Source organism: Acyrthosiphon pisum, chromosome A1 (genome assembly GCF_005508785.2).
Source record: "Acyrthosiphon pisum isolate AL4f chromosome A1, pea_aphid_22Mar2018_4r6ur, whole genome shotgun sequence".
NCBI classification, from domain to species: Eukaryota; Metazoa; Arthropoda; class Insecta; order Hemiptera; family Aphididae; genus Acyrthosiphon; species Acyrthosiphon pisum.
Genome location: NC_042494.1, coordinates 155,423,112 through 155,437,524, shown reverse-complemented (window position 1 = coordinate 155,437,524; position 14,413 = coordinate 155,423,112). Strand labels below are relative to the sequence as shown.

Below are 14,413 nucleotides of genomic sequence, written 5' to 3'. Positions count from 1 at the left end.
TAGCCATTTTTTGAGTTTACTGAACCTGATGGATTCTCCGTTCAACTCTGGTGGAGGTAGTTGGCTTCGTGAAATATCCTACACAGTGTTGATTTGTTTTATTTGTCTTGTCCAAAAATTCGTGATATTATTCTAATTTAATTAGTCAATTCCGTTATACTGTTTTAACTTTTAATATTACATAACTATTCGTCTCAGAGCTGTATGTATATATTATATTTTAACCAGAAAGAATTGTATACACTTAAAATATTTTATTCTATGTATTTATTATTATCCACCTCGATATTATTCATATTGATTCTATAATCTATGATATTCGCTGTACGCCTGTATCTATCTGTATTCACCAATTATGAAATAAATATTATTATTATTATATGTTAGTATATCGACGCATCAAAACAAAATCTTTTTACAGCTAAATATACATCGAATAGGTACGCGAACCACCAAACGGAGGGTATATAATATCGATGATAAAGACTGTTGGGTAGGTGGGGCAAACGACATCGATACCATTTTAATATATATATTATTTTTTTTAAGGGAAAATGTAGTACCTAGGTCTTGTGTCCTCTTCCGCAGAAATGCACTCGACGGGATAACGGAGAAATATCGTCGCGGACGTGCCCTCGGGATCGCTCAATATTTATTTGTCGCGCGAGATATTTGCAGCAGCAGCAGCAGCAGTAGGTAGGTACACCACACCTAACGCGTATTGTTTACAATACTTAAAAAACCACACACACACACACACACCCACACTCGCTCACTCGCTTATACTCTCACGTCGTTCGTCGGAGGTGGCGTTCATATAGCCACGTACGAAATACTGCCGGCGCGCACGTGACTGCGAAGTGTGCACGTCGCACCTATATATATATATAGGTAATAATATATATTTCAATCTACTTCAACCGGCGCGGGCGTACATCCATACGATGTATACTTGGATGGTATGTACGCACCACTCGTATATATATATATCATTCGGATTCTTTTCGTCAGACATTAATACAACAACAACACATACACGACATATAATTTCGCACTATATTATACAATATACTATTATTATGTAGGTACCTACCTAGCTATATCTCATCCGGCAAACGGCGACGGCCAACGTGGTCTGCAGGCGAATATTTTCTGTACAACTGTTGTTTTGTATACACCGGTCACGGTATGGGTTACGGCGGTATTCGGACGACCGTGTGTCTACAATACGGTCAATTGACGACTGCCGAGTGACCGGAAATTTAATAAACAGCTCACTAAAATAATAATTATTAATAACATTTTATAGTGCTTTAATTACTTGGGAAAAATTCTCGGAAACTCTTCGGCAAAGCAAAAAGTCATCTATCGTAGGGTCTTTTTTGGTAATCGAATCGCAGTGCCTGACCAGTGATGCCCATCTTCTTTTCTCCGGTGGGATACGATTAATAATACAATTTTGCCTTCGTACAGGCTACCAATAATAGCAGTTGTATATTTTATCGTTTTATTGGACCTACTTGTTTTTTACCGTGGTGTCGGTACGTATACTTGTATTATAGAATATAATATTCCTATTTTGTGTACAGATTATTTTATTTATTGAAATAATTTTTAGATTCTGAGCGGAGCGAGGGAGCTATTGTTTTTACAATGGTGTTTATTATTTTTTTTTCCTTTTCTTTTTCTTTTTATATCCTGTATACAAAATTTATTCCAGAAGGAGTGTTTCGATTTCAACATATAGTACCTTATCTTTTAGCAAATTGGAACAAGATGGTACTTTAAAGAGGTCATTTTTCGATTTTCTTAATAGTTATTTAATGCCACGGGAAAAACCACCGGAAAATTACAAAAAAACGCTAAAAGTGGGATTTTAATTTGTAACACTTTGTTTATCCCCATAGAAACGAATAAAAAATTATCATATTTTAATATTAATTCAACTTACATGATAAAATAAATAATAACAAAATATAAAATATCCAGACTGACAAACCGTCTCCGCTCAGAATCGTTTTTCTTATACGATGATATTATATCATTGAATTCAAATCTAATACAACCATTATACAATGACCCACTTGTAATCTACTGTACAGCAGAGCGACATCCACTTACCTGCTTTTTTTTTTAATTTTGTTTTAACTATTGGTCACGGACTACTTCTAAGTCCTTGGTGGACTACGGGTTGAGCATAACTGTACTAGACTATAGACCAGAGTAAGAGTCACTAAGTGGCGATCCATGAATTTTAACTAGTCGCAGACACGACATTTTTTTTTAAATTTATATATTATGGTGGATTAAATTAGGATTTTCGTTACTACTTTTATAACTTTATTTTTTGATTTGTAATTTAGTTTCTTTGGCTGAACAGGTATTTACATTTAAATTTTATGGCCGCCGAAAGCTTGATGAATTTCTAATGTGGCTCCCCCTAAAATATTAATTAGTGTTCGCTGATAAAGACAGTCACTCTGTCGCCGGCACTTATGAGAAAATTTAATAAAATGTATGGCTGTCTCGAAAACTTTGTCACTCGTATTATTTTAGTGCTACACTTTTACCGAGCACTTAGTTACCGAGACAAAGTTGTTTGAATAGTGTTTACATGTTGAAACATGTTTACGTCGGGATAATTAAACGCGGTTCGAAGAAATTAATTCGAGTGAAAACTATGTGGGGACAGTGGGACACTGTGGGGTATGAAATCGTATACGAATGCCGAATATTCTAGAACACTTAGTTCGTTATATTATTATAGCGATGGCCATTTGGCGGCGTTCCCATAGGGTGAACTATATATTATCCGCTGTATACTCACGAAATTTCGTTGGAAAACCATTGGTATGCCGATGGATTGCTCGCTCATATAAGCATATTTCTGTGTGAGTCACTTGAGGTAACCCAGACGAGGTCGCGCCGTCGGCGATATTGACTCTGAGCTGACTGGTAGAGTTCGAATATCGTCTGAGTGAGTAGACTTAGGATCAGGAGTCATGGCTGCTTGAAACAATAGACCTATTTAACCGATTTCATCGAGGAGCGTAATTTGTAAATTTATTTAATTAAACGATATTCATTAATTTCGTACGGATTCTAAGAAAATAAGGTAATATTAGCCTGTGATCATCAACGCGCCTCTCTTCTCCTGCTATTTTGGTATCTTACTAATACTACGACACTAATTTTACTCTATATCTATGTCATAATATGATATACATTATATTATGGATAAGTATATTTAGACGGCAATTTTTTATATAAAGATATTTTGTATTAAAGATAATTATATGAAATTATTTTTTGCTGTGTAGACCTATTAAACATAATTCAATTGTTTCAACTATTTCAATAGGTAACAAAATCGAAACAACTTTCGAGGGTCCAACATTTTTTTAATATAGACAATCATATTTTTTACATTAAAATTATAAAAGCTTTTTATTCTCTTTATTACTGCATTAACAAAAATATACAATTATTCTTGATACAATATATATAGTCAGTAAACAATATTCACCGCTAAAATGTTTCTACTTTTAATCGAATTCAGTGAACATTGAGAAATGAGGGTTATCTGGCAAAATACGGGTTTCTGCGTATTGATTGTTTATTGAAACTTAAAAAATATATACGATTTATTTATTCAATAGATGTTAAGTACCTACTATGGCTGTTGCAGGTACTATTGTATAGCCGTAAGTCATTTATTTACGTTAACTATCCCTGGAATGTTCAATAATAATATTTTTTGTACAATATTAGTGTAGGGTAATTTTAAAAGCTTCCCATACTTAAATCATAGATTTTTAAAGTTTTATTTTATAATATAATAAACCCGCTAAAACTAAACAGTCGATTAAGTTTAATTTGGGTTTTACAATCCTAAGCACATTATAATATTATGTAAATACAACAAACGAAGTGACCGTAATCCATAGCAATAGGTACTTAATATTTATATAATATTTTAAAAACCGTCATACAGCATGACCTTTTTTTTTCCATGGCTTAACTATGATGTTCCATTTATCTATATTTATCCGAAGTCATGTAGGCATATTATAATATGTAAACTGAACGATTTCAAAAACAATGCCAATATAACGGTCGTAGAAGCGGATGAATAATTTTAATAATGATAACTTTGTACGGGTAACATAATATTCTACACTATGACAGGATGATATTGGTGACATGGTGAGTATCTTATCTTGACGTAGCTCACAAAATATAATAAAAAATAATAAATACTTTTTAGCTCATATACATTTTCGATGCAGGTAATACGTAAAAGACTCACCGCACCGACCGCTGGAATTTTGTCGCACATCACAATTTTAACTATGCAAAACTATAAATACGCACACGCATGATTCCACGGCTAGAGCTTATTATTTACCATACATAGCCCTCGGGAAATGCGAAAAAAAATTGTCGCTTCTAACCTATTTCACCAGTTAAGAACGATGGTACGGTTGGAAATTGTCACGCAGATTTCGTTTCGATGCATGCACACATCGGCCGTCAGGGAATGTCACACTAGTGTGCGGCATGTGCAAATGATGATATTTTTACACATTTATTGGCACATTGCGACATTTTGCGACCGGAGCCTGCAGGCATGGGGAGCGACTACTTGTCATATTATAATAAGTACCTATACCAGTAAGGTAGATGTAGATGCACCTGTCTGGTTACCCGTCCATCCCTGACTCCGAAGTGGTCGCTTCCTTCCATCTTCCCACGGTTGGACTATTTGTGCCAACCAACTCGAGGCCCGGAGCCGGAAAACTACCACACGAATGGCACACCATCCGACAGACGACGTATCATAACTCGACTTCGTACAATCGATCGTGTTATCACTTATTTGCACGCGCCATGCACCGATTTTACGCGGTTATTCTGTGATAATTGATAAACTATCGACTGAAAATGGCTGTATAACTTCAAGAGACATTTTCAAATTGCACTATATCGTTATTATATACGTAAGTTCCAACAACTTTTTTAATTTCCTGAGGGTCGTGCAAAAGTAAACTTTTTTTCACATATCAGTATTGATTATATATCAATCTCAGGTTCCTCTTGAAGCGGGGCGCCACTGCACGAGTAGACGACCGTTATTACAAATGTAAAAAATAATCGTCTCATAATAGTCCTAAAAAGACAAAAAAAAAAACTTTAAAAGGTCTCTAGACTTAAAGTAGGTATATGTCTACACAATGTTAATTCCAAATCAAAAATTTGAATAAACGCATAATTTAAGCATAATATATAATAATGTTTTGATCGTGCTTATAAATTCACCCTGTATACGTAATACGTATAGTACATAAAAGAGAGCAGAGACGTATTTAGAAGGATTCTAGAGCGAGGCAGTGACCCTGGGGGTGCACTTTTTATAGGTTTATTTGCGTTCATACTTTTTTGTAACAAATATTGTAATCTTGTTAGAAAACCTTTTTTATTGTTCTCACGGTTATTCTTATTATGCACCGACCGTTTTCACAATAAACTGAAAAGCCTTGTCCCGCTATCATTTTGATTGATAATTAAATATGTTTAATTTTCTTTGTTGAATTTGTTTTTCCTCTTTAATTAAAATATAACATGTATAAAATAATTTTTTATTGTTAATAATTAACATTTATAAGGATGGTGGGAGCTGACGACAAAAAAATAATAGAAGGGCGTGAAAATTCTGAATTTTCCTCTTTACTTTCCATTAGTGTACAATTTAATCTTCATATTGCAATCCTTTAACTGTCATATTATGTTACACATAGCTATAGGCACCAAATATATTTAAATATATAATATAGATAGATGCAACACACAACATAATAAACCATTATAAAAACCATTTCGATATGCGCGTCGAGTATAGTTATTATAATTATTTTATTTAATACAGGTCATATCTGCATAGCGTGTATTTAAATTTAATCTATTTAATGCAATAATACAAAGTAGCAGAACATTTATTATTTAAGATTTTTTTTTCACAAAAACGGAAATTAAAAACTCGAGTAAATTACAAATGCGCGTGTGTTATACTTTTTTGGCATTGCCATTGTGTCATTATTCATTTGTCACTAGGTAGGTTAAGGGGTGTTGTTTTTATTATATATACCTAAAATAATTTAATTACTATAGTGAAATATATTGCCATATTAGCCTCATTATGCTAGACGAAATAGTAATAACTAATAGAGGGTAAAAAATCCATAATATTGTCGTTTAACTTTTATTTAAAAAATTTAAAAAAATGTATTATACAATATTTCCCAGTTTTTAATGGATTTATCACAGAACACATTTAGCATCAAACTTGAATATTAATAATTAAATAAATGCAAGACTTCATGACTTGTTTTACTTAATAATTAATTAAATATTATATTGTTATATAATATATTATATTATGTTATACATTATAATTTATCAATACAAAAATAGTACAAAACAAAATCTAATTTTTGAGGGTTTTTTTTTTTATTGATTACTTATCAATTAGGTAGAATGTAGCTAATCTATTACATCGATCTTGTCATATTAAAAATCATAGTTCATTATCATTAATATATAATGACAAGCATTTATTCACAATTCTCAAAGCATAAAATATAAGCAATTTTTTATTATTTAAAATATGGTATTTCTTAATATATCACTATCTCATTTAGCGTTGAAAAAATAATATATTCAAGTGTGGTTCTGGAGACGGACAATTTATAACCATATTTTTTTTAAATTTTAAATATATTAGGAAATATTTTAGCATCACAATCGGTGAGAGCTTGAAAACTAGATTTTGGAACTTAATCAGTTCTGTGAAGTTTGCGACGTTGTGACTGTGACTGTGAAGTTCTACAAGTGAAATATAAAAGTCCAATCAATGTTTTAAATTAAGTTTCATCGTCCTCGCTTAACTGAATTGTTTGAAAATAAACATTCAAACCAAAAAAAAAGGAAAACTAATTTTAACTACGCTGATAATATTTGTTGATAGTTAAAGTATAGCTTTGGATCTTACGTCATTTTCATTTGTTTGTGTTCTGTTAATTCTTTATTGCTTATTTTCGTTTTTTATTTTTAAAATAGAACCAATGGTATTTTTTTCTTTAGACTAAGTACATATGATGATTGATAAAAATCTATACAATTTTATCACTTTGACACACACATTTTGTCAGTTTGTGGCCGTGATACGGTTGTTTTGTCTTGGTGATTACACCGATCATTGATCAATCACGTATTGAATAACAATTCGTTTGTTGAGTGGTGTATATTATTCTTATATAGGTACAAGTGGAAACCATTTTGTTTTCGGGAGGTTGGTAAGATAAGGTACTGAATGTTAAGACTATTTCATTACAATATTAGACCTAGTCATTTAGATGTAACACTATTGAGTTTTTATCACCATTAACCATATCGTAAATATCTTTACGAATAGAAATAAGTACCAAGGTACATTATTATATTATATTATTATATTTAAAAAAGAGCTCTATGGGTGGAGATATCTGCCCATCGGCCATCACCCCCTCCCACTATAACTACGCAAATGGTTTTTCGTATACTCCTTCGGACCCGACCTATAATATATTGAATATAAATAAAACTATGTATACGAAACATTATTAATATATTAACAAAACACAAATTAAAATTGTTTTTATGTATATAATAAATTAATATTTGAAAAAAAACATCACAATAATAATAATAATAATAACACGTATCTATTATAACATACGTTGAAGCATAACTACATAATATTATTTAAAATATTATATAAAATAAGTTTTTTTGCTTAATCAGTCGCGTAATTTAACTGCAGTAGCACATTTTAGTCACTAAACGCATATACCGTACGTTAATATATTACAAACGTCTACGAATTCACCGTGACGTATTGTTTCCAATTAAATGTTTTAAATGTATTAAGAGAATGCATGCGTTTAATGTCTATATTATCTGAAGTTTCGATTAAATCGTTAATTAACTCGATCTTGCAGTCGCTTCGTAAGTTTTAAATAATAAAATTGCATCGACTGACAGTTGTAATTAATCACTCTACGTAATGATATATACATATTGTTTTAATATTCAGTCTGGAAATATGAATACGTATATTTTGGTTTGACACAACTTCCATCCGACGTCAATTTTTAAAACGAAATACCACGCCACGCTCAGATTATCAAAGTAAATTAAAAACCAACCATATATCTGCAGTCATATAATACAAATATATTGTGGTAGGTACCTGTACTTGGTGTCTGGCACCGAAAACAATGGAGGACGAAATTCGATTTTCGAAACTGTTGTCGCGTATATAATTGTTCCAAATCGACCGTGTTGATGAAACTTTTCTTCGTTTCCTATATAATACACACAGACACACATTAAAAACATATACATAGGTACACATCGTTGGATGAACGCTTCGATTGTTTCTTCTGTACGGCTCGCGCACAATGGTCTAAAAATTATTATCAGAAGGGCGGGGAGTTCCATACTACCTATAAGTCGTTTATATAATGGCGAAATCGGTAGTTTCCTACACAATATGTGTGAAAAATATAAAATTCGGATAAACGACAGAAAACGAACGAATGATAAATAAACACCACCACCACTGTGCACCTCTGCGTCTGCAAAGGTCTAGTATCACTGGATACAAGCTCAACAACCCGGCGTTTAAAACATTAAAACGCCAATTTATGGTGATGGAGATACGTCCTTCCTATAATATATTATATTAATAAATTGACTTTGTGCCAAATTTAAAATACCCCATAAACATTCGTGATGAATTTTCATTTCGCGAAAAGTATATCGAAATGAAATACGAATCGAACAAAGCACCGAATTACATCGGTTATGACACTTATTCTACACTTTTACTACCGAGCATTTAATGTGATCATTGTTTTCGTTCATCGATTGGGACGATTAAGTACGCGGTTTATATTATGGTCACCAGTAAAAAGCAGAACTTAATAGTATTGAGTAAATACCATTTACTCAATGGTAATAGTGTAAAACTCTTCGGTCGTTAGGCCCTACTATGAAAAAAATATACGACGAGTACACGGCACAGTGTATTTTTATTTTAATATTTTATTGGATAACTAAACGATGTTATATGGAACAAGAGTATTCATGTGTCAACAATTATCAACATTAGTATTGAAACGAAATATTTGGCATTGGCAGACTATATTATATTAATGACAGTCGAGCGATTGGTATAATATATATTATTGAATAAATTATGGATGTAGGATATTATACTATGTATTAAAGATCTGAGCCAAAGCTCAAGGATGCCATTATATTATCGAAATAAAGTTTTAGAAACAAACCAAAATGTGTCCTATCGTCACCAAGGAATCTATATCCAAATCCACAACAAACTCTTTTATTAAAAACTTACTCGAATAAAAAAAATCAATCTACAAACATAGAAAAAATATTCGACAAACGCCTTGCCAAAAAATAAATTTTATAACAATTCATTTATATTACAATTAGGTGGTAATTAATTTTATTATAAGCTATTCGTGGTATGTTAAAACTTAAAACCTCTAAAAGAAATTGTTATGTTACGTTTAGATATCGAATTTCGTCAACATTTTAACTCAAAACCCTTTTAAGAAATTCATGTTTTTTTTTAATCACGGTAAGGAAAACTTATGAGTTGTATTACAATTTCAAGCCTTAGGTATTAAAATTAAAAAACATTTTTTTTTCCCCGATTATTTTTAAATGAAACTATAGGTGGGTACTGGTAAATTTATCACTTTTGAACTACCAAAATTATATTTTTATAAATATTAAAAATTAATCTGAAGTGCCGTAATTTAATTTCCTTCTTATTGTACTATTCATGTCAATCGTATATAGTTTATTGGTACCAAATTTGCTTATTTTTATATGAAACAGTCAACATATCACAATATACTATTTTTTTTATAAATGAAAATAAAAATTAATAATATAAGTACATAAAAGCGTTTTTAATTAATATTTTTTTTATGTTTGTATATTTTGTCGGTTGACATGATTTTTAACTTGATTTTTCTACAGGTGGTGCACTCCATTGGTCAGTATCAGCCTGTGCCTTATGTTGGCGGGATGTGTTTTTTCGTTCAGTGGTCACTTCTACAAGGACCAGAAGACACTGATCGCATCGTCTTTGCACACGTTAGCCGGTAAGTAAAAATAAACTTAACTATATTTTACAGTGATTACTATATTGCACATAGTACTTTCTGTGTGTATTGTCTGTTACATTATCCCTCGAAATAATAATATAGTGCTGTGTGTAGTGCATTACGTTCAGTGAAATTTTACGATACGCACAGAATATAGATTATAATATTGTTGTTTTTAATTACATAAAACTTGATAATAGTGACGATTTAAGTGGTCAGAGAAAAATAGCTTATATTGGTATACTACCTATAATTATATTATAAAAAAAAGGTCCCTAAATATTTAAAAACACAAATATTATGATAACGTGGTAAGCAATACAAATATATTATACTGTTATTATCATGGTAGTGTCGATTTATTTTCAAATAAATATATTCTCATCGTATTCAATCTTGAGAACATCGAATTTCCTCAAGTCTATACGTGTTTTAAATATAAAAATCTAATATTATGATAATGCGAAGTTGAAATAAAATCATATTGTTGTTCCATACAAAACGTCTAGAAATGTAAATAACATATTATTATGTATCAAACTTGTTACGTATTATAGTTGTGTACAGATTTATGAAATATAATGAACGACATTCGACTCTGGTGTTGTTTTTGCCGGTCTTTTTGACGTATTAAAAAAATGTCAACTTTAAGTACATATAAAAAAGTGAATTTTGTTTTGTTTTTTTAACTATAACTGTTTAAATTGAAATACGATATTATATTTGATACTTAAGTATTTCACATAGAATTCACCTGATGCCAGAGAAAACTGCATAATGTTGGCTGTTTTGTCATTTTACCCAATATAAGTTTAAATTATTTAAACTGTCCGTCTATTATTTTTAAGAAGTTCGTCAGACTTTTCAATAATTTGAGACATGCTTAAGTTATTTTATTTCGATAATCGTGTATAAGCTGTTCTAATTCAAATTCAAGTCATAAATCATTTCTAAAAGATAATTTAGATTAATTGTAAATATAGAATTATCTACAGTCGATTTAAATTTCAAAGAATAGTTTTTTAACTCACATTTACACACACCTATTGGCTGTTATAGGTTCGTAAAAAATAAAAATGCGTTTCATTGTGATAACCCGGGTTGTAAATTTGAACATTCGAATAATTTAATAAAATCATAATATTTTACTAAGTGGAAAGTGCCGTAATTTTCTCAGTCACTAAACATCAGTTACAGGCTGCACTATACTAGTGATTTATTTAATTTTCTATGAAATAGTAGACATTTATTTACTTTAAAATATACGTTTTTGACATTTTTCGCGTGATAAAAAAAAAATAGCAAAATAGTAATAAACCCTTTAAAAAATCTAAAAAACTTAATTTTGTAGATAAACACAAATTGAAACGAAAACAAATAAAGTACAACCTTGCGCATGTCATACTTACATGGCGGGCAATATTCAACTGTACGAGGGAATACAAACATTTATAGATACCATGAACTTTTATAAATAGTTCTGGGTTAATTTCATAATAATATCCTATGTCTTATGTAAAAGATACTATAAATTAAGTTGTGGTTAGCCCGTCTAAATGTTTTCTGTACAAATTATGCGTGATAAAACAACGAAACAACACATATATAAAAATAATACACCAAGTTGTAGTTTACTAAAACAATTACCGCCAATACTTTGTTAGTCGTGATTTACATTTAAAATTTGAAATATTATATTATATTATTTATATTCCGTTATAATATATATTCTTATATTGACTGTACTTGATACTCGTATATATTATTATTTGATGTGAACTTATTCCATTAATTGCGATTTGTAAAATATTTTTTCGTTGAACATAGTATATGATTGATGATCAATATACTTTTCATCAATATGTCAAATCAAAAATAACCTTTCAGCACTTTTCTATTACCTAGTCAAGGTTTTTAACATCGTATTTGATCAATAGATGTTTGTTTTGACTTAAGGTAAAATAAAGAAAAATGTATGTAAAATAAAAAATTGTAATTTTCCATTATTTTGAATTTACAATCATATAGTCATATATTCATATATAATAATAATATGTCTAATGTCTTTTAGGAGGTACTGTTGATGGACGGTTTTCCCCCCTCAAGACATTTAATTCATTTTAATATTACCTATGTTATCAAATTTACTTATTGTACAAATTGTATAGATTGTAAATATGCTTAAATAAATTACAAAAAAAAAAAAAAAATGTTTACGATAATGTTATCGATAATGTATATAATAATTGATAATATCGACATTTTCGTTGTATATGAAAGGTATTTTATATTTTATGATTTATAATCAATTTCAGACATTTTCAGTAAACAACTTTCAAAAAAACGACTTACAAAGTATCACATTTTATGTTAAATTTTAAATGTAAATGTTAATTTATAAAAGTTCCATAAATAGTTTAAATTTAAAATAGTATGCAAATTGAATTCTTGAATAATAATGAAAATTCCAATTTAATTATAACTGAAAAATATTATATGCCTCGAAGCCTGCAGTAAAAATTCAAAATGTATCAAGTTAATATTAATCTACTCTCAGCGTTGTGATGGAATCAACATTTGATTTTTTTTTTTTGATAAATGATAATATTTTTTCATTTTTTTTATCTACAATAATATAGGTATATAATAGTGTACCTATGTCCTATACTGTATAGAAGCAGTCACCCGTCGTGTGGCAATGGTGTGCCTAACTCGGGTTGACACGGCATCACTGTTGTCCACAAAATGTCTCAATTTGCGAAAAAAAAAAATACCATAATATAACGTATTACCCATAGTAAGTTGTTTCTTCGATTCTCAATCGTTTTCCCGTATTAAAATCAAATTAAAAATGTATAATATAGTATTGCACGAACCCATGTGGTTTTGTTAGGTTGGTTAGGACTTACGTGAGTCGTAGTGTATGTGTACCATAAAACGTATCAGTCTATTGCTGGATTGGATTTCGGGTAGTTTGAGCGGAAAATAAAAGTAGACCGTCCGAAATGACAAATGCAACAGCGTCGATAAATTACGTTGGCCTATCCGTGGCCGAGGGAAAATGGATCAATCGTGAAGCTCGTCTATACACACGTTGTTTGTTAAAGAATGTTAAGTTCATGACATTAGTCTTTTCGGGTAAGTGGATTAAAAAGGAACGGAAAAAAAAAGCGCAGAACGATAAAATTGCAATTACCCGGACTTGTTTGCAATAACTTTCAACACTTCTTCATAAGTCGTATACACGCGGAGTGCGATTTAAAACCCGGTAGATATAATATAATATAGGTACACACAGCAATGGGTTTTTCAGCTTTACTAGTGTTTTCTTAAAAACAAAAAAAAAATTAAAAAAAACTCTTAATTAGCATTTGGGTCCCCGGAGAGAGCAATAATAATTTTAAAAACAATTCGGTTATACCTTTTTATTTTTTTTTACCCAAGGATCCTCACTTAGTCCATGTTTGTTTGTTGGGAAGGACTAATGACTTTGCCGGATAAACGAGAGGTAATTTTTCTCGGACTACTTAATAAAAACGATGCTTAAAAACTGTTATGGAGAGACACGGTGATAAAAAAAAAAAACTTGTAACTCCAAGATCCAAGTGGTGTATAATATGCATATAGTATATTGAGATAAAACGATACGAAAACAATTCGGTTGTAAATAATTTATATCATATAGGTACCTATTATAATTTATAATTAATATTTTACATTTTGTCGTGTGTCTAGAAGACAGTTTTTTTGGTGAGTACAAAAATTATAAAGAAGAATAAAAAGTTAACGAAAACATTCCTTGCAAGTCTATTTATAATAATATATTCTCCAAATAAATCAACTCTCGCACACACATTTAATATGTATTATGTATATTGTACATTATACATCGGTAAAGGAGAATAGGGAGATTTTCGTTGCAGTACATTAAACCTCCAAACGCAGACTAACAAAACTACAAAAGCCTTTCTAAATTGAAAAGTATTTTCTGTTGTTAAGCTTAGCTCATAACTTGTGTACGAAATTGGCAAATCTCTATCCATAAAAATAAAAATGTTAATGTTCGTTTTATGGCGTTCACAAAGTTAATTTTCATATCGGAAATAAAATGAATTATTCTCTTTTTTATTGAAATGTTTACAAATACTATAAAATATTAAACTTAATACTAA

At 30.4% G+C, this 14,413-nt stretch overlaps 1 protein-coding gene across 1 annotated transcript in view; it reads left to right on the top strand.

Moving 5' to 3' along the window:
- LOC100571172 overlaps nucleotides 1-11,906 on the top strand; it is a 164,880-nt gene extending 152,974 nt beyond the window's left edge. Inside the window, exon 4 of the mRNA XM_029488644.1 lies at nucleotides 10,114-11,906. Coding sequence (XP_029344504.1) covers nucleotides 10,114-10,246 — 133 coding nt within the window. The 3' untranslated portion in view covers nucleotides 10,247-11,906. The remainder of the gene's footprint in view (nucleotides 1-10,113) is intronic.
- Nucleotides 11,907-14,413: the final 2,507 nt, after the last annotated feature.